The 26,412-nt window shown below is 42.0% G+C and overlaps 1 protein-coding gene across 1 annotated transcript in view; it reads left to right on the forward strand.

The window, feature by feature from the left end:
- FAM114A2 (family with sequence similarity 114 member A2) overlaps positions 1-14,590 on the forward strand; it is a 29,667-nt gene extending 15,077 nt beyond the window's left edge. Inside the window, exons 10-14 of the mRNA XM_029942978.1 lie at positions 5,688-5,810; positions 6,299-6,438; positions 7,914-7,986; positions 10,299-10,352; positions 12,179-14,590. Coding sequence (XP_029798838.1) covers positions 5,688-5,810; positions 6,299-6,438; positions 7,914-7,986; positions 10,299-10,352; positions 12,179-12,280 — 492 coding nt within the window. The 3' untranslated portion in view covers positions 12,281-14,590. The remainder of the gene's footprint in view (positions 1-5,687; positions 5,811-6,298; positions 6,439-7,913; positions 7,987-10,298; positions 10,353-12,178) is intronic.
- The last annotated feature ends 11,822 nt before the right edge of the window (positions 14,591-26,412 follow it).

The following is a 26,412-nucleotide window of genomic DNA, read 5'->3' on the forward strand; positions in this document are numbered from 1 at the left end:
CTGCATCCCTCTCTCTCCCCAACTCTCTCTCCCTCCTCCATTCCCCCTGGTTCTCCATTAGGTCTCTCTTGTTTTCCTGCTAGACCTATGAGTGCAAACATATGGTTTCTGTCCTTCTCTGCCTGGCTTACTTCACTCAGCAGACATTTTAAGACTAACAAATATCTTGCTCTTCATCATAATGTCCCTCCTAGATTTAGCATCTATCCATGATTCTTGATACACCACTGTTTGCTGTGATGGTTGCAAAATGATGATTTCTCTTAACCCCAGCGCTTGCTCCTCATTTATCAGTTGGCTGTTGACATTCTACTATAGTTAAGAGCTCTCCCTTCTCCTCTATTTATTTATTATCTATTTGTTATTTAATATCTCATGAAATTCTATTTTTTCCCTTTGGTTTGTAATTCATTACTGTCCTTAATTATTTTGGTATTCAAATTGACCTTCAAACGGACTCTTGTGTGACATGCACTTACCATTTTTTTGGAGTATTTCCTTACTTTCTGGCATAACAAGGTGTTCTGGAGTCCTCTTGTACCTTCTGTACTCTAGCCCTGGAATCAGCCATTTCTTCAAGGAGCAATAGCTCCGTTTTAGTATTACAGGCCAAGACGTGGGTGCTAGGTGTGCTCATTGCTATTGGGGTGTCTTTGCTTCTTTTATTTTTAAAATTTTTTTAATGTTTATTTATTATTGATACGGAGAGAAACAGAACATGAGTGGGGAAGGGGCAGCGAGAGAGGGAGACACAGAATCTGAAGCAAGCTCCGGGCTCTGAGCTGTTAGCACAGAGCCTGACACGGGGCTCAAACCCACAAACCGTGAGATCATGACCTGAGCTGAAGTTGCATGGTTAACTGACAGAGCCACCCAGGTGCCCCGGTGTGTCTTTGCTTCTAGGCCCTGTGGGCAGAGCTAGGAAATACACTCAAGTACACACACCCCCCATATTTGTATATGTACATACATACTTATGTTAGAGATAATGAGTTTACGCTGGTAACTCCAATTTCAGTCTGTCCCTACAGGAGTCTTCCTTGCCTTGCCTTTTTTCCCCTTGCCTTTCATCATTACACATTTGTATCCCTCATCTTCTGCAATAATAACCCCATCTGCCAACATTAGCACATTCCCTCATTTCCTCAGTTCTATAATGCATCTGAAATGGTTTCATTGCTTTGCCCATGCTACTATAAAGCCAACCTGTGAAAAGAATTTATGATTTATTTGCTTTCCTCCTACATTAATTTAATTTTTGAATACATAGAAGATTATTATGTTTCTAAAAGTCAAAACTAAACAATCCCTATCCACTCCCTTTTCCTTCCAGTATTAAACTTTCTTGTTTTCTGGCATATCCATCTTGTGTTTCTATTTTTAGGTAAGTAGATAGATTTTGAAGATAAGCAGATCTATTTTCTTATCTTCTTATACAAAAGTGAACATACTGTCTATGTTCTTTAGCACTTTGCATTATTCATTTAACCTTATACGTATGTGTTTTTAAAAATTTATCACAGGTTATTTTAGATTTTTTAAATGTGTGTCTCTTACCTCCCATCCTAAATCTTAAATTTCTTCAAGGCTGTATCTGTGCTTTATTGGTCCTTAAAATCCCAGATCTACTATCTCTTTGTGGTGTTGAGCAAGTTGTTTAACCTCTCTAAGCCTTAGTTCCTTTAGCTATGAGATAGGGTGATGTGGGGTTCTTGTGAGAATTTAATGTGTTAATACACACAAAGGTCTTAGGAAATGCCTGGCTTGTAGTGTATGCTCACCATTGATGGTCCTATCTATAGAAGCTAGTCCAATATATTTAGGTGTTTGACATATATACATATGTTAAGTAAACTTTATATTGCTAGATGTTGGAGAAATAGTAATGAAAAAGACATAGTTTCTATGCTTAAGATCATAATAGTAAATAAACTATCTTAAAAAGGCAAGTAACCCTTATCTCTTTGTTAGTTATTGTCATTTTCTGCAAGCTGTCTTCACATTGTTTACATTTCCTGTGTTGAGTCATAAGATGTAGAATAGTTAAGGACCAGGGCCTGATTATTTCCAAGGATTTAATGGGATGTGTGATGCAGTGGAAAAGCAATAAAGCAAGAGTCTGAGAACACAGTTCTGATTCTTACTCTGATGCATGTAATGTGGGCAATTCCCATCTCTTTTCTATGCCTTTTCCCCCCCAGCTGATGAAAAATAAGTGATTGGAGAAGCTAAGCTCAAAGGTATCTTTATACATATTTTTAAATGTTTATTTATTTTTGAGAGAGAAACACAGTGCAGGCAGGGGAGGGGCAGAGACAGAAGGAGACACAGACTCTGAAGCAAGCTCCAGGCTCTTAAGTGTTGGCCCAGAGTCTGCAACATGGGTCTCAAACTCAGGAACTATGAGATCATGACTTGAGCTAAAGTTGGATGCTTAACTGACTACGCCACCCAAGAGCCCCTCAAAGGTATCTTTTAATACCTAAGTCTCCCGGTCTTACCAATGGGAAGTTACAGACTTACTGAATTCTGGGTGTGAGGCCTGGGTAGCATTGCCCAATTTTCAAAAGGTATGATATATTACCTTGAGTTGGCACAGTAGTTCATAACGACTTCACTTAGTGTATTTATTATAAGAGAGATCATTTTGAGTGTGTACTATGCCTACTAAAATATCTCCTTCAAGTATATTACATTTATGGTATCAATTTTCTTTTGTGTGGCCTTACGTCTCCCCATTTTTTAAAATCTGAGATAAATCAATTCCTGGTTTTTCTCTCATTTTATCTCTTCAAAGACATTGCAGAGAATTTCACATACTATTTAACCTTTTCTCCCATGCTTCTCCCATATTGGTCTTCATTCTGTTCTTGAGTCCACACACCTGATTTCCCTCTGCTTACAACTCTTGTCTAAATATTTGCATGCCTGACTCCTTTTAAACTTTAGTTTTCAACTCAAATATCACTCCTCAGGAGCCCCTCCTGACCACCCAAACCAAGTCTGCCTTCTGCTCATCCAGTCCATGCTCTCCATCTCTACATTTTATTTTCTTCACTCATTTATTTGTTTCCTTTGTAATTGTCTTTCTGCACTAGAGTAAAGAAGAGCAGGGCCATGGTTTATATTATTTGCCACTGTACTCCCAGCACCTAGGACAATGTGTAGTAAATATTTGTAATGAATGAACTAATAAATAAATGGACCCTCTGCTCTGGTCTTACTAGTTGCTTCATAGTTTTCTCAGCACACTTTGAGTTTTCTTGTTTCCAGTCTTTTATATAGTTAATTGTTTTTTTTTTAAATTTAATTTGAGAGGTTAATGCATAGAAAAGTTAAAGATCAGAGCCAGATTATTCCCGAGGGTTTTTATGAGAGTTCCTGTGTCGTAAGAGAAAGAACCTTGAAATGACTGTCTGGGTATGTAGGTTCTGCTCTAGCTTATTCATGTTGTAGCCTCGGGTGAGCTCCATCTATTATCCTTAAACCTTCAATCCCAGTGCTATATTTGTAATAAAACCTCTGATTCTCACTTCTTAGCTGGAATGACTCTCATAGTCTTCTCTGAATTCCTGTTGTCTGGTTACAGCTCTGAACACATTCTGTCCATATAAAGTTCCTCAAGTGGATGCCTTCATTAAATGACAATAAACCTTTTCTTAGAAGTCAGAATAGTCTCAGTGGCAAATGACAGACACTCAAGTCAGATTGACTTAAGAACAAAGGGGCATTCACTAGCTCGAGAAACTAGAAAATCAAGAGCTTCAGGCAAGGCTCTCTATCTAGGAACCTCACCGACACCCCGACCCTAATCCACCCATCTCTTGACTCTGCTTTCTTCTGTTACAGCTTTATTTTTAGAGAATCTCTTCCACGTGGCGGTAGGGTGACTACTGGCAACGTCAGGGTGACTTTTTTCCAGTTGAGTCACTTGAGCTGGAGGAGGGCCTCCCTTCCCTAGTAGTTTTGCCAGATGTCCTGAAGCTGATGCCCATTCACCTGGGTTGGGTCACTTTTCAAAACATCCATGAAATAATCACCGTATGGAAGGGGGATTAGTATTCTTAGTAATTAAACCTGAATTGTTTGCCAACCCTTGAAGCCAGAGGATGGAAGCAAGCCTACCCAAACCATATGAACTGAGAAAAACAGAGAACCCACTACCAAACGAAAGGAGACAGGGATGCTGGCCAGGTAAAAGCAGTAGGTGGCCTCCATAGCATGCCAGGCACTGGGTGTGCAAATCCAGACAAGACAGTCTGTAGCTATGCTATAGTAATGTTGTTCGTGTAGGAGATAGATAGACACATTTAATTTCAGTGTCCTTTGGTAAGTACTAAATTATAGGGTGCTTGGCAGACTGTGGACATACAGGGAAGGGTTATTTAGATGCCCAGTCTCCTGGAACATCTTCGAAAGTTACTGGAAGAGACAGTGTCTGAGTGGACGACTGAAAAACTAAGAGGTGCCTTTATTTAGAAAAAGGAAAAGGCAGGAAAGGGCATTGTAGCCTAAGGGAATAGCATGAACAAAAAACAGGCACTTAGAGGTCATTATTATCAGATCTTAAAAGTCAAAAAAGGTAAGAGATGAGGCTGGAGAAGTAGGTAGGATCTAGGTCATGGGGACTTCAGTCACGTAAAAGAGCATCATCTGGTTGATGGGGAGCCACTGAAGGGAAGAGGCATAATCAGCCTAGAAAATATCTTGATATGTATGCACAGCAGGCAGTTGGAATACATTGTTTTCAGGAGAGGTCAGGGCTGGAAATAAGAATTGAGGAGTCAGCAGCAGGTAGGGAATACTTAAAATTACAGAGACGGTTACAGAGACGGGATGGGTTGAGGGAAGAGAGGGGATGGTGAGGCTGGTGGTGAGCCAGACTAGAACTCCAGGTAATTCTGGTGTTTAAAAGGCTGAAAAAGGAGGATCAATACATACAAAAGCCTGAGGAGGAATGTTCATAAGGGTTGGGGGAGAACTGGAAGATGGCAGTATTGTGGAAGTCAAAGGAAACTAAAAACAACTCAAAGGCCCATCATCGGAGAATGGTAAGTTATGGTATATGTATAAAATGAGCTACTACATGGCAAGAAATATGAATGAGCTACTGGTATTTGCAACAACATGGATAAACCTAACAAACACTATGTTGAGCATAAGAAGCCAGACACAAATTAGAATGGACTTAAAATTGCATTTTTGTGCATTTTAAGGACAGGTAAAATTAATTGACAGTGAGACAGAAGAGTGGGTTATCTTTGGGCAAGGGAAGGTGACTCAGTTTGGGCAGTGTTGACTAGGAAGGGCCATGGGGGCACCCTCTAGGCTGATGAGAATGTTCTGTATCTTGAAATGGGTCGCAGTTACAAAGGCATATAAATGTATAAACATTTCTTGAGTTGTGTTCTGAAGATTTCTGTACTTTATTTGTGTAAGTAATACCTCAGTTTTTAAAAAGGCCAAAGGATTGGAGAATGTCAAGAAGGGGAATGAGTGGGTGGCCGTGTTGAATGTTGTAAAGAGAAGTGGTAAGGTAAGTAAATAGATGTATGATAAATGTATGTTCAGGTGAGAACTGACCTACACGATGCTGACATGTTCCTGGTAGGTGCATCAATATATACGTTAACCTTTTGGTCAGCTGAACTGAATTGTTGATGGGCCCTAATCTTTTTCTTATTTAGGCAAGAAATAATGCCTATGAATGGATGAGTACATCTCTGGGCAAGCCATTAGAAGAGAAAGAAGAAGGAGAAAAACAGTTGGAAACAGAAAAAACTGAGCAAATCAGTAAAAATTCAATAGAGGTACCAAAGCCACTAAGCCTTTTTTTTTTTTTTTTTTTTTTTTAATAGTTTTGAGATGTGGGTATCACAATCAGGGACATAGGTACCTTCTGTTTTTCTGCACCACTATTAGTAATGCCAATCTTGTGATCCAAGGTTATAGCAACCTTGTTCCAGACTATAGGATGAAAGGAGTGAAGAAAAAGACAGGAAGGGTGTAGGGGTGTTGTATCATGAGGGAAGTTCCCAGAAGCTGCCACAACATACTCTTTTGGCCCAAACTTAATCACATGGACACACCTGACTTCAGGGGAGCTTCTGTTCTGCAGTTATGAGCCCAGCTGTAAAATGACATCACTACTGTGGTAGAAGAGGAGGTTTATTGAAGGGCAGCCATTGTCTCTGCTGCTTTCAAGATCTGGAATCCTCCAATATGCGAGAAGCAATTCTTCATTTCCTCTGGGTTAAAAACAAAAAACAACTATGCTTTGTTTTGCTTTTCTGTTCAGGATATCCATGCATTTGCAATCCGGAGCCTAGCAGAACTGACTGCCTGCTCAATTGAACTGTTTCACAAAACAGCGGCTCTGGTTCTGCATGGCCAGAAGCAGGAAGTGACAGCCTTAGAAAGGAGCAGAGCCCTTTCCCAGTAAGTGTAAAGCGTATTGCTGTAAATGATGCACATTGCTTCAAGAGTTTTCTCAGCCTCTTTACAAAGTTTCAAGAAACTTTCCTCTCAACAACGTGCTATTCACACTGTACTATTCACTTGTTAGAGGTTTGTTCATTTTGGGTGTTAGTTATTAAGGAGCCAGAAGTGTTGTTTCTTTTCATTGAGCCATAAGTCTACATTATGAATTTTTTTATTAACCAACTGGTTGTTTTATTAATTGGTAATCTGGAAACTAGTTCTCAGATTATTGGTTTTAATAAAAATAGAATTTTACATAAATAAAAACAGAATATTCCTAAGAGCCTTACTTCTTAATAATGGTTATATTTGTTAATGAGTGTTTATTATGTGCCAGATACCATGCTAAGGGACTTACATGTATCATTTCTAGTTTTATAACTCTGAAGGTGAGTGATTAATCTAGCTTTAAAAAATGAGGACACAGTCTCAAGAGAGGTGCTACAGCCTTCCCAAGCGGTGCATATTGGGATTTAATCCCACGTTAGGCTGAGTTCCCAAAACCCCTTTTCTACCATGTTGCTGATTTTGAATAAAAATTTCAAAAGTAATATAAAGTAGATAGTCATAAGAGACGAAAAAGACTTACTGCTTTTTGCTTTCTAAATAAATCTGATTAAATAATGAGAATTTAATTGGGAAAAACTGTGTGGGAGTATCCAGTGTGTTAGGATTGGGAGGGGCCCTTATGTTTTCCAGACCTCCCCTTCAGCTGCAGCTTTACTGCCCTTCTACAACATCCCACAGGGGGCTGGGTTTGTCTTCAGTACCCTTAGTGACAGACTCAACCCCAAAGCAGCTTGTTCTTTGGAAAAGTGGCTTTTTCCACTTTCCACTTATGTGTCTCTGTTTATATGTATGCATATGCATATATATGTACTGGTAGTCTGTCTGTGTGTGTGCGTATGTAAGCATATACATGTATACAGTTTCCCTCTTAGTTATCAGGAGAGTTAGAATCCATGGGAACTGGGCTTTTGCTTGCTTACTGATATATCCCCAGTGCTTAGAACAGTATCTTGTACGTAGAAGACTTCCAGTAAGTATCTCTTGAATGATTGAATACATAATTATTTTATCTACATTTGTAAATGGAATGTGGGATTTTTAAGTACTGTCTTATTTCCTTAAAATGTATTTTAATTGTTTCCTTTGATTTAACTTGGAAGTCTAGTACTTTCTAGATATTTTTCCAAGGACTGAACCTCCTCTTCCTGTAGCATGAATGTCTGCTCACATGGGTCCCCAAATGTATTAGGTAGCTGATAAAGCATACTTACTCCCTTTAAAAAAAAAAAGCTTTCTTCTTTCACATTTACTACCAGGAGTGATTTGTTTTCTTCCAATAGTTGTTAAATATAGCTTATTTTTTAAAAAGAGAGAAAGAAAAACAAAAAGAGGAGCCCTCTTGAATTTCCTCACTTCTTTCCTAGGATGACCATTGTGCTGTGTAAAGAGTTGTCTTCTCTGTCTAAAGAGTTCACCACCTGCCTAACAACTGCCGGGGTAAGAATTCGTGCCTGTTCTTGCGCTGATGTCTGTTCCATGGGCTGTGTTTTAGACAGCTTTATTGAGATACAGTTTCATACCATTTCAAGTATACCATGCCATCGTTTTGAGTGTATTTACGGAGTTGTGCAACCATCACCATAGTCTGATTTTAGACCGTTTTCATCATCCCCCAGAAAACCTCACGCCAGTGGCAGTCACAGTCGCTCCAGTACCCTTTCCGTCCACACTCTCCTAAGCCCTAAGCAACACGTACCTGCTTTCTGTCTGTAGATTTGCCATACTGCCTGGATTATTATAGCTTTGTAGTAAGTTTTGAAATTAAGAAGTATAAATCTTTCAATGTGGTTCTTTTTCCAGATCTTTTGTCTTTTTGGAGCCCTATGCATTTCCTGTGTGAATTTTAGGATCGGCTCATCTGTGTCTAACTGATTTTTGCAACTTATTTTTGTTTTCTCTTTTTATTTAGTCTGCAGTGTATTTTGTGCCACCCTCTGAGACCTATACTAGAAATTTAGACCTGGATAAAATAAAAACTGCAGAGTGACTAGTTTTAAGGGGCAGCACCTTACTTAGACTATGACGATCCTCATATTCTACAGTTGTCAGCCAAGAACAGAGTTGTAATTAAAACAGCTAAAGTTCTTTTTTCTTTTTTTTCTTTCTTAAAGGAATTGTAAGAATGTACTGAAGGTGTGTAAACTATGGAACATGATCCAGAAATCAGTAATCATTAATTAGGATAAAGTCAAGGGCATTTTAAATGAGCAGATAAACATCACTTTGTAGTAAAACCAAGTTCATAGATACAGAGAGCAGTTTGGTGGTTGCTGGAGGCTGGGGAGTGGAGGGTGGGTGAAACGGGTGTAGGGGATTTAAAGGTATAAATTTTCAGTTATAAGTAAGTCATGGGGTGTAATGTACCGCATAGTGACTTGGTTAATAATTTTGTATTGCATATTTGAAAGTTGCTAAGAGAGTAGATTTTAAAACTTCACAAAACATTGTTGTAACTGTGTAGTGTGACACATGCTAACTATTATTTTGCAATATATGTAGATATCATGTTGTACACCTGAAACTTGTAACGTGTTGTATGTGACTTTTACCTCAATTAAAAAAAAATCACTCAGTAGTAAGTATTTAAGGGTCAGTGTGGCAGCAGGTTCTGGGGCTTTAAACTTATTTTAGTTAACAGCATAGCCCAAATTGATTTTTCTTACTTTACGAGTTTAGATTATTTCTGTAAGGGATAATCCTGAGATTATCTCTTTCCCCCTTAATATTGTCTTGAAAAGAGCTTCTGGGATTTCTGAAGTTAATCTTTGGAGCCAGCCAAATCTTTCCATGTGTTTCACGAAGATACTTTAACCCAGCAAGTCAACTCTAAGGTGCTAGCACATGCGAGCAAACTTTGCATTAGTTGTTTCCATGTTTTCCAGACAGCCCATCTTAAAAACCATTGAATATTTTGACCACATGTTATACATGCATATCTGCATTTTTAAAAATTGTTCTAATGTTTTCTGGTTACATGTATTATCATTTCTAACTTCGCTTCTAAAATGAAGATACTTTTTAAAGTCAATAAAAAACTACAAAGGAGTACACTCTGAATTGGATGGCATGGGGAAAATATAAAGAAATTTTAAAAACCTTTTTCTTAATATTTATTTTTGAGAGAGAGAAAGAGACAAAGTTTGGCTAGGAGAGGGGCAGAGAGAGAGGGAGACACAGAATCCGAAGCAGGCTCCAGGCTCTGGGCTGTCAGCCCGGAGCCCGATGCACAGCTTAAATTCGTGAACCACGAGAGATCATGACCTGAGCTTAAGTCAGATGCTTAACTGACTCAGCCACCCAGGTGCCGCTTTATTTGTTTTTTTTTTTTAATTTATATTTATTTTTGAGAGAGAGAGAGAGAGAGAGAGACAGACAGACAGACAGACAGTACATGAGCACAGGAAGGTCAGAGAGAGAGGGAGACACAGAATCTGAAGCAGGCTCCAGACTCTGAGCTGTCAGCGCAGAGCCCCTCGCAGAGTTCGAACCCACAGACTGTGAGGTCGACCTCAGTCGAAATCGGACACTTAACCGAGCCACCCAGGTGCCCCAAAAGAAGGAAATTTAGAGCAGTTTTAGAGATGATATGTTGCTCTTTCTCAGTCCAGACACTTTCTATACTTACGTTATATATGGGCGTTATGTACATCTATGTATGTGTATATTTTTCAAAGTGGGATCATACTCTTGCCTACTGTATTTTTTTTTTTATTTGCTGTGCTTACTTAACTTTGTATCTTTTATTCTAGGTCAACGAAAAAGCAGATATCCTTAATCCCCTAATCACTGCTGTATTTCTAGAGGTTAGTAGTAATTGTGTTTAAGTCTCTAACTTTTAGGGCAGTATGTGTTATTAATTAACTCTTCTTAAGTCTTTAATTTTGGCATCTTTGTTTTTTTCACCTGATTGGTAGTTTAGCCATGTTGATGCAGATACGACCAAAATGGTAGTTGATGCATATCCCTGTTCATTATTTACAAAGCATAAAGATGAAGCTGCTGCATAAAGTTCAGAGAAGCAGTAGGCGGTCATTATTTAGTTTATCCGTTGGCAGTTGATGGACAATGCTTAGTAATGAGACACCTTCCCCAGACCAGGGAGTAAATTTGAAGGGCTGAAAATTACAAACAGGCAAACACTTCTGAAAGGACTAACATTTATACAGGGGAGATTTGTTATAAAACTAAACATTTTGTTGTGTCGTTTCCTTGCCAAGAAATTTACCTTGTTTTGTCAAAGGTACCTGTGTTTACATAATCCTCATCAGTCCATTAGATTTAAGGAGGTGGGTGGTTTAATTCTCCTGGAAAGGGGGTTGTAAGAGGATCACATGATTGACTATAGTGCCTGCTTGCGTGACACTTTCTGCATTCCACATTTGGAAAACTCTGTCTTGTTAGTTGTGCCAACAATTTAGACATTTGATGATCTGTTTACAATGTATTTATGTAAGTTGGGGCAGATAATTGGTTAGGTTTTGATTATGAATTGAAAACAATTTTTAACTACAAGACTATTACTTCTTTAGTTTTAAATTCTTTTAAAATTATTACCAAGAAAATGCTTTTAATTCCTTAACTACATAGTTTTCCTTGAATATTAGGGTAATTATTCTGCTCACTTAGGTAGTTTTTTAAAAAGTTTGTGATTTAGTAGATGGCAGAGTGGTATAGGTGAGAAGTTTGCAAACTACGAGTCCAGTCCGGGATCTCTCCTGACTTGCTGTATGACTCTGGACCAGGCATTTACCTTCTTTATGTGCAATATAACAGATTTAACTAGATGATCTCTGGGGTCTCTTTTGTTTGGAAAATTTGGCAGCAAATCTCACATTAAAGTTTAAATAGGAGTACATGCTATTGATAAATCCAAAAAAGGTAGACTCACTTGGTAGATGTTCCTTATTGCTATTTGGACTTGGTTGTTCTTGTTTACACATTTGGAACACTCTTGTCCTTGAAATTACACGTTTTTATCTTAATATAATGAAGTCTCTATTATTCTTTTGGTAGATCAGAACTTGTCAGATATAAATGAAGTCTGGCAAACTCTGAGCATCATATCATGATTATGTAATGCTTCTCATAAAGATGTCTGTTGTACCAGACAGAAATATATCTACACTGTATCATCTTTAAAACAGTTTTCAAACTGAACAAATATAAATATTATGTTATTTGTAGTACCTATCTTATATTCATTAATTGTGTTGAGTCCACGGAAGAAGAGCTGTCCTAATGGACTGGAAATCTGATTGGTGTAATAGTCAGCCTTGTAAAATCCACTGAGGGATTGACTAAAATGCTGTGACAGAATCTACCTGTTTATTAAAGGAATAAGTAACCTTCAAATGCCGAATTTGAGCAGGATGTCAAAAAACAGCTACCATTTCTGATGGAGAAGTTGGATAAAAATGCTGACATTCTTTTTTGGTTCTGTGATATCTTAAGACCTGGATTGTTCTTTTCTCTGTAGCTTTTATTAGCATGGTTAGTTTGTGCTTTTATTTGCTGGGCTACAGATTCACTTAGATTATAAAAGTTAATCTGTTTTTGTTGTTGTTGTTGTCTTTTGGTATATTTTCCCTTTTAACTGACTGCTGTTTTGTTTGTTTTTCAATCCTGACAGGCATCAAACAGTGCTTCCTATATTCAGGATGCCTTTCAGCTGCTCTTACCTGTGCTGGAGATCTCTCTCATTGAGAACAAGACTGAGTTACCAGAGGCATGAGCTGCAGGCCCAAGACCTTTGTCAGAACATTGGAGAACAGAGGAGATTCAACCCATAACTTGTGATGGCCAAGAATGCCACTCTCTTTTGGGTACCCCTGACAACGTGAAAGAGAAAGGATTATTTTTAGTGCATAGAGTTTAGGCAGGAGAGCAGGTGTTTAAAGGAGGTTTGTTGCCTTCCCTGCTTGGCTGAAGTATTCAGGTCTTCACACTGCTCTTCCAAGTTGTTATAATTATTAAATTATTTGAAGAGAAATTTTTATAGAAAGTTCAAGAATGATAGCTCTAGATAAAGGTTAATGGAATATTCAGGCAAAAATATTGGTTTTTCTTGGACATGATGCAAAACACTAATAATTTTGTCATGGTTACATATAATTTTGCAGCCAGTGGATATAATTGGTTGTGAAGCAAGAGAAAAAAATATATAGTATCCTAGAATTCATGTGCTTGATCTATTAATGCCATGTCCTTTCTCCTTTCTATAATAAAATCTGTGGCTTTGAGGAAACAGTATGTAGAAACTGTAATGATCACCTTTTATTGCCTAAATTGTTGGAATTGGTTAGAAAGTTTCATGTGCTCTTTAATTCTCAGCAGGTATTTGGTACTGAGGAGGAACTTAGGAAATGTACTTGAAGCCACATGAATTAACTACAGCAAGGTGCCCTTTGATTTCAAATTGTTCTCCTACCCTGAGGTGACAGGCTTCACTTTTAGTTGAGCCCCACTCGCCTGGGTTCCAGACCAGTAAGCGCAGCTCAGAGAGACTGTTCCATGTTTGCAGGAATTCTGAGTCTCTCCAGGGTGGTCCTCACGTGTGCCTTACATGCAGGAGAAGCTCTGCACAGCCAGCTCCAAGGGAGTATGGAAGCCCTTTTAGTAATGGGGTTTGCGGTATTTGAACATTGTTGAAGGGGACTGTGGAGTCCCACAGAAATGATGTTCATTTATAACAGGATTTAACCTGTAAGACACAATATGTTTTTCTTACTCTTTTTTGTTTGATTTTAATGTATTCCTTAGCATGTTTATAAATACAACTTTTATCCTTCACATCTTAAGCCTTCTTTTGCTCTCTTCAACAATGTGAGAGGCTAATAAGGTGTTACCTTCCTAAAAATTATGTGGTGTCCACTCTTTTTTTAAGAAAAATTCTCCAGCTTTGTGGTTGGAGGTAACTTTTGTGAGCACTACTGCTCATCTTCTAAAACCTTTAAATAAAGTAATTGTATTGGTCAATCATTTCACTTTTCCATACATAAGCCCTAGTATCTTTTTCAAACCAAAGGAATAGCAAAGCAAAGCTTTAGTATTGATTGATCTCAACACCGTTTCTATATAATCGTCTTATTTGGGGGTATGAGGTAGGTTGTAAGTGAGGAGGAAACAGATTTGAGCTAGAAAGGTACACCAACAGCACTATAATTTTACTCTGCTTATATTCAGTGCTAATATGGTCAGAAAAGTTTTTGAACATTGCTTTTTTTTAGATAAATTTCACCCTTCCCAATGTAATTCTGAAATTTCAGAAAAAACAAACAGTTGCCCATGGCTAAGAAAGCTGGTGTTCCCAGGCCTGGGTCCTCAAGCCCAGTTGCTGTGCCCGAACCCAGATGCTCTGAGTAGGGTATTCCGTGAGCAAGGTCTAGGAAACGGCCACATGCCGACCACCGGTTCATACTCTTGTACATGGCAGTTTGCGGTGTTTACTTTTCAGTCTAGAAACCTAGCTAAGGATTTTCTTTCAAGAAGAGGGATATAGATATGGGGGACAGAACAGTGACTCTCTTTATGTGCCTATCCTGATTTTGACCAGTTATAGATTAGACATTACAGAAGGCAGATGTGACTCACTGCCTCTTTTTTCTCACTTATCCCTCTCATCAGTGTCCCCCACCCCCCCAAGTGTTTTTTTTAATGGATTTATGGGTCCATCAGTGAAACAATGATGAAAGGACCAATTAATTCTGCATAACAATTGCCTTTCACCTAAAATATAATGAGAAAGAATGAAAGTTCCTTGACTAAGTGAGTAGAGACAGAAACATAGCATAAAAATTCATTGGCAGTGAAAAAGTAATTCAGGGGATACTTGGGAACCTACTAGATTATGGTGATGATTATTGTGTGTTCTTCATTCTGTTTGGGGTGGGTATGGGATGTAGTTTCTTGATGATACCTTGTCTCTTGGTGCTATTTAAAAAAATTTTTTTGTGTGTCTAAAGTTTACTACTAATGTCTGAATATGTGCTGTGCTTCCCACTTTCCAATTCACTAAACACCGTACTGGTAAAATGTATAGTTATTACTGGGGTAAAATGCTTCTGTTCCTACTACTGGGATCTTTAAAGGCTAGGGTTAAAAAGAAACTTAATTAATGTGATCTAAAAGAAATAGAAACATCTACAGACCAATTCTTGTTTTTTCTTTATATAATACCTTGCAGATGTGTTAAGGACAAGTTATATTTACCTTACTTGCTTTTGATAGGTTTTTTTTTTAAGGCAGAGATGCCTAAATTGACAGGCTTCTGAAATATGAAGCTGTAATCATATGGCTGCATTCACAGGAATCTGAAATCAGTGTAGATTTTCTAGCCCTAAAATCAGGAAACAAGTCTTGTCTGTCCTACCCCGAATGAGGACCCTCTCTTTGGTACTTGTTTTTAATCTAAAGACCTATTTAAAGGAGAGATGTTTTAAGTAGTTGCTATTGATGCTATCATTTGAGAGATAGATATCTTTTGTATTTTTAGATGTATGAATTTTAAAGATGAGAATATTCCTCAGGTTAAAAAAAACACTCAGATCAAAATTGTAGGTAAAATTATACCCACAGGGGGCCCTCAGTAAGCATGATATTTCACAAATGTCAAAGATTGAAATCTTTTTTTATGTCTTACCAATATAACATGATCTTTATTTTCATAATGAAGTGTTTGAGAAACAGAGTTCTACAACAGACCGTAATGTGTCATCAAGGTCTCTGGTTAACATGAGAATTTTGAAAACCTGCCCAGTAGTATCACTTTGCACCTGACATTCCGTGAGTACCATGCACTCATTTCCCTGTTTTACTTTCAGCCCGTCCTTGCTTGTTATTACATCATCTGGCCAAACCCCAAAGTGCCTTCATGTCTTTCGTTTCCTCAGTCAAGTCTAGGAAATTTTTTTAAGAATCGAAGTATTCTCTGAACTCATGTGTCCTAGAGGTTTACACTGGTACCACTCATGTCTTTCAGCTGCAGAGCTCTCCCGAAAAGGAAGTGGGGCCCTTGCGCTGTTGTCGTGAATTGTGCCTGAGTTGGGGAGACTTACCTCAAATCTAGTTGTAATTGTTGGGTCTTAAACTTTGCAAATGTTTGCCAGATGCAACCACTGAAACTTTCAAATTGCTACTTTCGGTAGCTTGTGTTGTAAGAGGCCAATTCCTGCCATTTACATAACTACCAAATGATCTATTGTTTACCAACTACCAGTAGTTAGAGGATACGACTGTGTGGAGCAGCTTGAGTACCAGACGCGGAGGGAATACACCTCTCTTTGTAATCCTCACCACTGCTCTGGGGGGGCTGGGGGAGTGTGGCAGTGGCACCCTGGTTTATGGGCCTGGCGGATGGTGTAGAAGTTAGGAGCAAAGACAGACTCAAAAATGGACCTCAGCTCCCTCATGTTCCAGCCTGTGATCATGAACAGGTGACTTTGATCCCTTAAATTGTAGTTTTGTCATCTGTAAAATTGATCTCGAACAGCACTTGCATTAGACAGTCACTGATGGGATTAATTAAGTGATCTAGACACAATGCTTAGGAAAGTGCCTGCCCCAGAGCCATAGCGAGCTGAGTGCACGTTAGCCAGGCACTGTTCTGAAGGTTTACTAGTACCAACTGAAGCCTCAAAGCAGCTCCAGGAGATCGGCACTGCTGGCATGCCCACTTACAGATGAGAAAGCTGAGGCACAGAGGGTAAGTAACTCACCTGACACCGCATAGTCAGCACGTGGTAGGGTCAGGAGTCACACCCGGGCAGCTTGGCCCAAGACTTCTGGTTTTAACTATTACACCACACAGCCACCATTACCTGCCAGCATAGACACCTTTAACAACTATTAGCTGCTTTATTATAATTGTTATGAAACAGGCTCAGAGGGTTAAGTGACTTGCTCAGGATTTCACAACTATAAATGACAGAGTGCCTGCTGTGTGAACCCAGGTAGTTTGGCTCCCAAACTCAGGTTTGTTCTATTTTATTTTTTTTTAGGGGAAAGGCTTGGAGGTGCCTGTCTAGTGAGAACTACCTGTAGGCGAGCATCTGGGCACATTACTAAAGCCACCAGGAGTTGGCATAGAAAGGATAGTGTGGTGACAAGTCATGTTTGCCACTGCAGGAACAAAGATCTCCGTGAAGTAAGAGCATCTGTATCAATTAGTGATCAAAAAAGGAGAGAGGAGTACACAAATGTTGATGGCAGCGTTGTTTGTAACCGCCCCAAACTGGAAACTGTGCAGATTTCTTTCAGTGGGCGAGTGCTTAAATGGTGGTACCTCCACAACACAGATAACTACTCTGAAATTAAGAGGAGTAAACTATTGATGCATGCAAGAACTTGGGTGAATCTCGAGGGAATTATGCTGCGTTAAAAAAAAAAAACCCAAAAGTTATATACTGTGTATTTCATTTACATAACACTGAAGTGACAAATTTGTAGAAATGGAGACCAATTAGTAATTGCTGTGAAGTTAGAAATGGGGATGGGGGAGGACATAGATAGGTGTGGCTTTAAAAGGGAACAGAAGGGGTCATTGTGGTGATGGAGTACCTTGGCTGTGGTGGACACACAGACCTACTTGTGTGATACTTGTGTGATAAACTATATGCAACTAGATACACACACACACACACACACACACACACACACACACACACACACACACACATGAGTACAAGGAAAACCGGAATCTGAATGAGAGGTGGTTTCTTGGTTGTAAACTTTAGTTTTGTAAGATGTTCTCATTGGGGGACATTGAGTGACTGATACACAGGATCTCTCTGTTATAATTGCATATAAATCTATGATTATCTCAGTAACTATTTCAATTAAAGGAGGGGGAGGGAGGGCTTTGGGTCAAGGGAGCTGAGGAGTCAAAAAATGTCTGGGTTTAACAAAGCTCTAGGGGGCTCTCCCTCACGTGAACACCCTATCACAGGCACTCAGTGAAAGCAGGGCTGGTGGCAAGTGTGGTTCTGTCAGGCTCCTCTCAATAAGCAGGCACTTTGGTAGCAGGTTTTAGGATGCATTAAAGTCCAAAGTAGAAGAGACGGAACCAAGATCCAACATGAGAGAGAATACACAAAAAGCAACAATCACAATTAAATGCTGTTGAGTTTTTTTTTCTTCTGCATTTTGTAATTCTTAAGGATCAGAGGAGACCTTCAGGGTGGTTCCGGGTTCTTCAGAGTTTGCATGGCTTAAAAAGGGGACTGCTCACTGTCAACAATAGCCAAAACATGGAAAGAGCCTAAATGTCCATCACCTGATGAATGAATCAAGAAGATGTGGTATATATACACAATGGAGTATTACATGGCAATGAGAGGGAATGACATATGGCCATTTGTAGGAAAGTGGATGGACCTCGAGGGTGTCATGCTAAGCGAAATAAGCCAGGCGGAGAAGGACAGATACCATATGTTTGCACTCATAGGTCTAACAGGAGACCAGGAGAAACCTAATGGAGGACCAGGGGGAGGGGAAGAGGGAAAGAGAGTTGGGGAGAGAGAGGGATGCAAAACTTGAGAGACTATTGAATACTGAAAATGAACTGAGGGTTGAAGGGAAAGGGGGAGGGGGAGAAGAGGTGGTGGTGAGAGGAGGGCACTTGTGGGCAAGAGCACTGGGTGTTATATGGAAACCAATATGACAATAAACTACTTAAAAAAAAGGAGAGGGGGCTGCTCACATGGAATTGGGAGGGGGGAACATTGCCACCTAAGTGTTGGTGGACCCCTCAGTTGTCAGTGGCCATTTAAAGTTCACTTCAGCCTGTGGTCTTTGCTCATTTCCCCTGAGAAGGCAGAACAGCGGAGTGTTTTAAGAGCAAGGGTGAAGCTCTAGTCAGCCAACCTCAGTTCAAGTCCCCTCACCCCCTCTTCCTGGATGGTGGGAGTGACCTGCAGAGTTGGCAAACCTCTCCGCATCTTGGTTTCATGATCTGTAAAACGGGGATGGCACCGGCCTTACAGAGTTGGGTCAGGTAATGTACTCATGTGCTTAGCACAGAGCCTTGCCCCAGTAATCACTCCATACATATTAGTTCTGATGATTATGACTCTCAGATGTCAGAGGATATTATGAGGCTCCAAAAGCTTCCTGATGTTCTGCAAGCCAGATTTGTTTCTGTCTTTATGGTGAGACTCTGGGGACTCTTACAGGCTGAGAGCAGAAAAACTGGGCTTCTTGCCTCAGTCCTTTGGCATCTCTTTTGAGTCACTGTTTCCTCACCCACAAAATGGGAATAATAACACCTGCCTCTGTTTGCCTCATGGCATCTTGTACATGTGTTAAGATAATGTATATAATTGCACTTTAAGGAGAATAGGCACCATAAGGCCTAGAATGTTAAAAGATATTCCGGAGTAAAAGCTTACTACTCTGAGACTGTGTAATGTACACAGTATGTATCTCACAGAGTGAGGATTGATGGGGAGCGCAGTATCAGTCGGCATCTGCTCCCTCTCTACCTTCTCCCCAGGCTGTCCTCGCCGTGGGCACGTGTCCTAGCTACACAATCCTGTTTCTGGTCTGGGAGAGTGAGACCCAACAGCAGGAAAGGAGTAGAGTTGCGGAGTGAGATAAACCCATGACCAGCTTCATTCTAGCCTCCCAGCCAGTTTGAACCTGTTTGATTCTGCTTATTTCCTTCATCCTAGAGTCAGAGCTATGGGTTGGGCTTAAGTTCCCCGCTGCACCCCAATCCACTTTGTGACTAATGAACTCTGCTTGGAGAGTTACTTTAGAATATGGCAGGAAGGGTTCTGGGATCCTGGACATCTGGAGGCCCAGTGATATTCCTCTGCGTAGTTGGTTTCTCTTGGGCTCTTTCTTGGTACTCCCCCACAGAAGGCATGACTGCTCACATTTCCAGTGCCCAGCACCCACAGTATGTCAGCTCTTGCATAGACAAGTCATCAGTACAGTAAAAGCCAATTTACAGCCTGTCCTCACCAGTCAATACAGGTAAAGTCCAATGCTGTCTGCTGATAACTGTGCCACCTTCCGTTTGTAAAGGACTTTCACTCTCATCTTAAGATGGGGCATGTGAGGTCTGAGGGAGTTAAGAGGAGTGTCCAAAGTCCATCAGCTTGTCAGTGGCTCTAATGAAATGTTCTTCCCGTGGGTCTTTTCTGAGGCCGCTCAAGCTCCTCAGGAGAGCGAATCTCACACAGCCAGATGAGCCCCTCTTCCCAGTGGATCAGGCAGACACCTCTCGGCTGACAGAGAAGGTATACCCTAATTCTCTCCTAAGACAGGCTGCTCTCTGCCTTCTCCATGCAGGGGAGAGGCTGACCCTGGTGTGAGTCGTAATGGCCTTGATTGTGGTTGGAGGGCGTCAGGAGCTACTACTCTGGAGGGAATACCCTAGCCGTGCAGTCACCTGACTTCCTGTAGCACAGTGTTGAGACCACAGACTTGGGGGTCAAATTGATCTGAATTCAATTTCTATCCAAGCCACTTCCAGCTGTGTTACCTTGGGCTTTGTACCTCAAAAAACATTTTTTTTTGATGTTTGTTTATTTTTGAGAGAGGGACAGAGAGAGAGAGAGGCACAGAATCTGAAGCAGGCTCCAGGCTTTGAGCCATCAGCACAGAGCCCAACGCGGGGCTTGAACCTACGGACTCTGAGATCATGACCTGAGCTGAAGTAGAACACTTAACCAACTGAACCACCGACGTACCCCTAAGGGCACTGAACCTTTTAAGCCCAATTTCCTTGCCTGTAAAAAGGAATAAAATAAGTACATTCCCTGTTGGGATGTTTTGAGTTTACTCATAAGGGCCGGCTACTCAATTTGCAAAATGAAAATGCAGGATTCCTTCTTCAAAAAGCAAGAGTAAAGCTTATCTGCTTCCCCCACAGTCCCTCTCCTGGCCTATCGAATGTTGTGCTTCCTCAGGCACAGGAATACTTTCTGGATGAGTGCAGATTCTTATAGGTGCCCTGGGTCCCACCCCGAGGGTATGTGTGCTGGGCCAGGTGTAAGCCAAGACTCCAAGCCCTTGACACTAAATTCAAGATAAAATTATTGGGCATTTCAAGATGGTGACCAAAGAGCTTTAAACCTCCAAATGTAGGTCCTTCTGAGGGTGGACCTTATGTGACTGTGTTGGTGGCATGTCCAGAAGCTACCTTGAACATGCCTGTGATCATTTAGCACAGCCTCTAGCCCATAGTAAGGACTCAGCAAATGGTCAGTAGAAAAAGCCCCAGCTTTGCTCATTGGTCACCTCAGGAATCCCATAGCTCAAGCCTTCACTTGAGCTTTGCATCTGCAACCTGGCTTATGGGAGAGTCAGGGAAGGTGTTATGATCCCCTTTGTAGAAACGGGTAAACCGAGGCCCAGAGAAGAGATAGGACTTGGTTATGTTCACCCTCTAATTGGTGTCAGAGTCAGAAGCAAGTGATAATCTCTAGATTCTCAACCAATGCTGAGCATCTGAAGTTGTCAGTGTCCATGCGGGCTTCCTTACGTTACCTGGTGGCTTTGAGTGACAGCAGCTAACACAGCTCCTGCCCTGCGCAACCCCAGCCCAGGCCCTCACACAGCTTCCTGAACCTGCTCAATAGCAATTTCCTCCAGAAAGCCTTCCCTGCCAAAGACCTCCCCACAGGGCCTTTTCTTTCATGTGCACACTTGTCCAAAATTCGATGATGTGAATTATAGTTCTATTTCCTGTGCTTTTAATGTTACCAAACATAATGAACATATTTCTGGCATATTAAATATTTTTAACCTTACTTATAATAGCTCCATAATATTTCATCTTAGGGAAGTGCCATAGTTTATGGGACCAATCCACTATTATTAGACAATCAGGCTGTTTCTTCTTGTCAGTTTCTGAAAGGTGATGTGTCTGGTTCTAAACAGGACAATTATAGTAACTGGATCATGGGTCATTGTAGAGATTAAATAAATACAGGAATAGCATTTAATAAAGGAAAAATAAGTAACATATATGTGTTACTAATCTTGTTAGCTCTATTATTTGGATAATTCTATAGTAGTTACCATTTTACGCACATCTTTGAACATGCAAGTAATAATTTCCTAGAAGTTGCATTCCGAATCTGAGGGGAGAGCATTTCAGGGCTGGCGTGGAAGGTGTCCACAATTTATAGAGGGTGTGCCCTGCAGCTGGCAGGGAGAACAAAGGGATGGAGGGATGGTAGCACTGAGCCCCAGGCTTTGGCTGGAAACATTTGTCATGAACTTGACTGTGAAGTCTGAGGACATGTAGACAACCAGTCTGTCCACTTCAGAACTGAAAACAAAGTTTTGGGGGTGGGTGGAGTATAAACCTGCAGGGAAGGACCCAGAAAAGCTCCGCTAGCCAGGCAGAGAAAGAGAAGTTTGCCCTCCAGCTCCAGAACTTTAAGTGGATATTTTCCTGTGTTCTCTTCATTGGTTCCTATGACGACTAAGGAATGTGGGCCTGGGTGCAAGGGAGTTGAGATGAGATTGGATGGGATAGCTGAGTCTTAAATAACCAGGGATCTGTGACACCAGGCTGTCACTTTAGGTCAGTGCTGGGCAGAGGAGCAAGGGAGGGTGAACAGCTGTCTTCGTGGTCTGCCGCCCCCAAATATCTCCTGTCAACTGTCTTCCATCATGACTTGGTAACTTAAAACTAATTGTTGGGGTCCCTGACTAGCTCAGTTGGTTAAGCATCTGACTCTTGATTTCAGCTTAGGTCATGATCTCACCGTTCATGGGATAAAGCCCTGCATCAGGCTCACTTGGGATTCTCTCTCGTCCTCTCTCTGTCCCTCCTACACTGGCTCTCTCTCTCTCTTTCTCAATAAATTAATAAACTTAAAAAAAAAAAGATTCCTGGGCCCACACTAGTGGAATCTACCTCTTTAAGAATCCCCCTGCCCCCAGATCCTTCATAATCATTCAGGCGAGCTGCACTTTGAGAAACTCTGCTCTATAATATCCCTAGCCATTTGGTCGCCTCTAGTGTTGAGGGGCCCACCACCTGAGGAAACAGCCTGTTGCATTTTAGAATAGCTCCAACTATAAGAAAGTTCTGCTATGTGGATCTGGAGTCTGCCTCTTTATAAATTCCAGCCACTGGATTACCCACCAAGGCTATGCCGAGAAAGTCCAATTCCTCCAGCCTTCGATGGGCAGTTGGACTTGATAATTCTGTGATCATCAGAGTCTGTGAGTCAAGGTTGTGTTGGCAGAGAGCTCCTATGTCTCTGAGTTGGCTGGGCTTTGAGAAACTCATTTCTCCTTCTTGCTGGGGTGGATGCCCCCTTACATTGGAGTGGTTTTCAAATCAGAAAGTAGACTCCCTGGGGAGTAGGAAGGGCATCATTGGACAAGTCAAGGGGCTGTGAAAACCAATTCTTTCGGTCACGGGGTGGGGGTGGGATCGATGAGCAGAAGCCTTGCCAGACATTGTGCCCTGAGGCCTGGCTCCTGTCCAACTCTGCCTCTGTGCCCCAGCAGATTCTAGGCAAGTCCTTGTCTTCCCATCCTGGGGTGGGGGGCACAGTTTTTGCATCTACACAGCCACCCTTTCCAGTCTTCGCATCCTGGGGTCCCATTTTCACCATCTGGCTTGCTCTGATCTGGACTCTTCTTTGCTACCTGGCAAATTTTCTGGCAGGGGCAGCAGGAGGGGGGTGGTCAGTGTTCTTAGGAGAGAATCACGAGACCAAGGCTGAGAAGGGGGGCATCTGGCTCATCCAGCAGCATGGCTGTTGTTGGCGCAGGGTGGGAATGGTCAGGAAGCATGGAGGCGTGGGCTTACTGACTGTTGTCCCTGCTCTGCTAAAGGTGTCGGGCGCCGCGGGACCCTGGGCCTGCGCTGTGGGCTTTGCTGAGGGAAACAAGAAAGGTCTATGGATTGTCAAAGCATCCCTCCTCTGCACCCATCCTGGGTCTCCTTCTTTAGTCGGGAGAGATCTGAGGTGTGAGGCAGAATGCTATGTGTGTGAGCACTGACTCTCTGTGGACTCTTGGGAAATTCTTCTCACTTCTCTGGCCTTCTGTTTCCTCATCCGTCTAATGGGCCAACAGTGCTGACCTCACAGAGCTGATGTGCACCTCGTAGAAAACAGCGTCCCTACCTAAACATGCTTGGTAAACTGTAACATGCCAGGAAGAGGCCGGCTGCTGTTACTCTGTTTGTTCTCAGGTTGGTGTGACAGAAGCAAGAAGTCAGTCAAGATGGTTTCTGTCCTAGGGTGTGAGTTCCTTGGCTCCTGCTGATATGGGCTTTTCCCTCTGTACCCAGGAGGCTGTGACTGGGGGTGTGACGGGAAACTGCCCCCAGAGTTGCCAGAGGTCTGACCAGTATTTACAGAAAACGAAAGTATCTCACAGGAAACCTGGAATAGACCAATGATACTGGGGCGAGAGGCCACACCAGCTGTGGGCAGAGATGGCCACCGGTGAGCTTACACATGGGGGTTGTAGAAGCTGGAAAACACGTGGTCTTTTATGCCCCATGCACATGCCTCCTAGGTGGGCACTCACTCCTCATTACGCACGCCAGGCACCATGCATCCCTTCCCATACCCCCATGAGCCTGCGGGGGACCAGCCCACGCACCCCAGTCCAAGGGTCTCTGAGTAGGGGGTTGGTGTCAGTGCAATATCTATAAGAAAGTAGACAGACAACGTGAGTGGTGGTAATACCATACTTTACTAAGGTAGTCAGTGTCTTTTATGCTATAGGGGATTAAAATTTTTTTTCTCTAATGATTACATAGTTTATGGTCCTTGAAAAAGTAAAAACATGTTCTGGGAAGTATCATTTTTTATCACAGAAGAGAGAACAGCCGTGAGAACAGAAGTAAAAAAACAGGAATCAGGGAGTCTTGTCTCTCAAAGAATTTTCTTTTCTTCAAGGCCTTTTAGTAGTTATGTCTGGGCAAGATGATTATTATCCAAAAAGTTAATTTTAGACAGAGGATTGTGTTTGCCCCCAACAGCAGGCAATGAGCTGGGAACAGAAATAATGTAAGGGAAAGCTGGTGTCACTAACTGACCCAAGTTGATTCAAAACTTAAAGGTATATGCCTTCTTGCTTTTGCAAAGCAACAAGAAAATCATAGGTTAAACAGAAGCCACATGCGCAGCCCAGGAGGAACAGTCTTTTGACTTATTCCGCAACTTCCCAAATAGTTCTCCTGTGCCCCGGAGGCAGTGCCATCAACGGTGGCTATGCGGAGGTTTTTTGGCCTTCTGGGCCCCAACATGATCCCCAAGGCTGACCCCAGCCTATGTAGTGCTTAGTAGAGGCTCCCGGAGGGCCATCTTCCAATGTTGATGGGGACACTAGGATATTTCCTTCTTTAATAGTCATGCCCTATTTGGTTGGGGAAGGACCCTGAACTGGAAGAAAGCAATCTGAGCTTCTACGACCACCATGGCACTGACTTTCTGATGTTTTTAGAGATGCCCTTTCCTTTTCTGGACCTCAGTTTCCTTCTCTATAAAATGGGTCCATAATCTCTTTCCTACCCAGTTCTGAAAATGGCAGTAGGGTTCAAATGGAAGAATGGATGTGAATGTGCTTTGAGGAAGCTGGAAAAGCTTCGCAATGTCCTCTTTGCTGGCCTTTGCTGTACCAGGTTGTATTTGTTCCCCAGCACCCCCAAGGCCTCATCTTGTTTGGTGCCCTGTGCGTATTCCACACCTAGCTGAGGAGCTGCAGGAGGGGAGGTCCTCTGAGGGCAGTGAGGGCTCCAGACAAGGAGGAGCCCCACAGTGACACCGTGTCTCCCTGGCAGGAGGGCAAAGGCAGTGAGCGTGACAGCAACAGAGATGCAGACCCCACACAAATGCCTGTAAGAGGCACCAACCAGTGCTTGGACTCAAGCACTGAAAGCACCAGGGGAGCTGAATCCTGAAGGGGAAGGGACTTGCCAAAGGTCACACTAAGAATCAAAGCAGAGCAGGGTTGGTCCTCAGGGCTGCTAAATCCCAGGGCAGAAATGAACTCTGGGCAGGCTCTGACTGAGGCCGATGTCATCTCAGGGTGCCAGAGGCAGTGCCCAACATCAGTCAGGTGTCAGAGCAGAGTCAGACTCAGACAGGGTCTTTTGACTCCTAGTACAGTGCTCCCCCTACTGCCCTAAGCAGCCTGAGTTCCTGGCCGGAGCCCTAGGCATTATGGAGACAAGGAAAGAGTCCCCCACCCATCTCCAGAAGGAAGCTTCAGGTCTTTCAGTGAAGCAGAAGCCATAGAATACTCCATGGGAAGGAGGGGATTAGCGTGGGCTGGGAAGAGACAGGAAGTTCTCTAGCTGGGTCCTAAAAATATGCAAGAGAGGGTCAAAGGCATGGAGGAATGAGGGTGCCTCACCTGAAGTGAATGATATGAAAACAGGGACTAGTAGTTGAAATCTGGAGAAATTCAAGGTGTGAAGGAGCAGGGTCTGAGGTCAGGGCTTGGGGCCTCCATGACCAGCCTGAGAGTTCCCACATGCTCTGGCCACACAGCCCCTGCCACTTCCCTTCTGTCTTGTCTCCTTAGTAAGATCTGACTTTTCCTATCACACCGAACCAGGAGGCGAAAATCATGAAAATGAGGAAATGCTTCAATTAACCGCAGATTGTGGCTGACAAGGGAGCCAGGAGCTGGAGCCCAGGAGGGATGGGAGGAGGGGGAGTGGGAGGAGACTCGGTGAAGGCGGAAAGTCACAAAATGAAACTGTCCACTTATACCAGGAGAGCCTATTGTGTTCATCTTCGTCATCTCGTTTAGTGTCCTCACAACAATAAAACCTTAGTATTTATTGAGCATCTACCATACCACAGTCATGGTGCTCAGCACTGTTCTCTTTTATTTAATGTAATCCTGCAAACAACCCAATAGGTCTGTAGTATT

The sequence above is a fragment of the Suricata suricatta genome, chromosome 6, assembly GCF_006229205.1.
Source record: "Suricata suricatta isolate VVHF042 chromosome 6, meerkat_22Aug2017_6uvM2_HiC, whole genome shotgun sequence".
Taxonomy (NCBI): Eukaryota; Metazoa; Chordata; class Mammalia; order Carnivora; family Herpestidae; genus Suricata; species Suricata suricatta.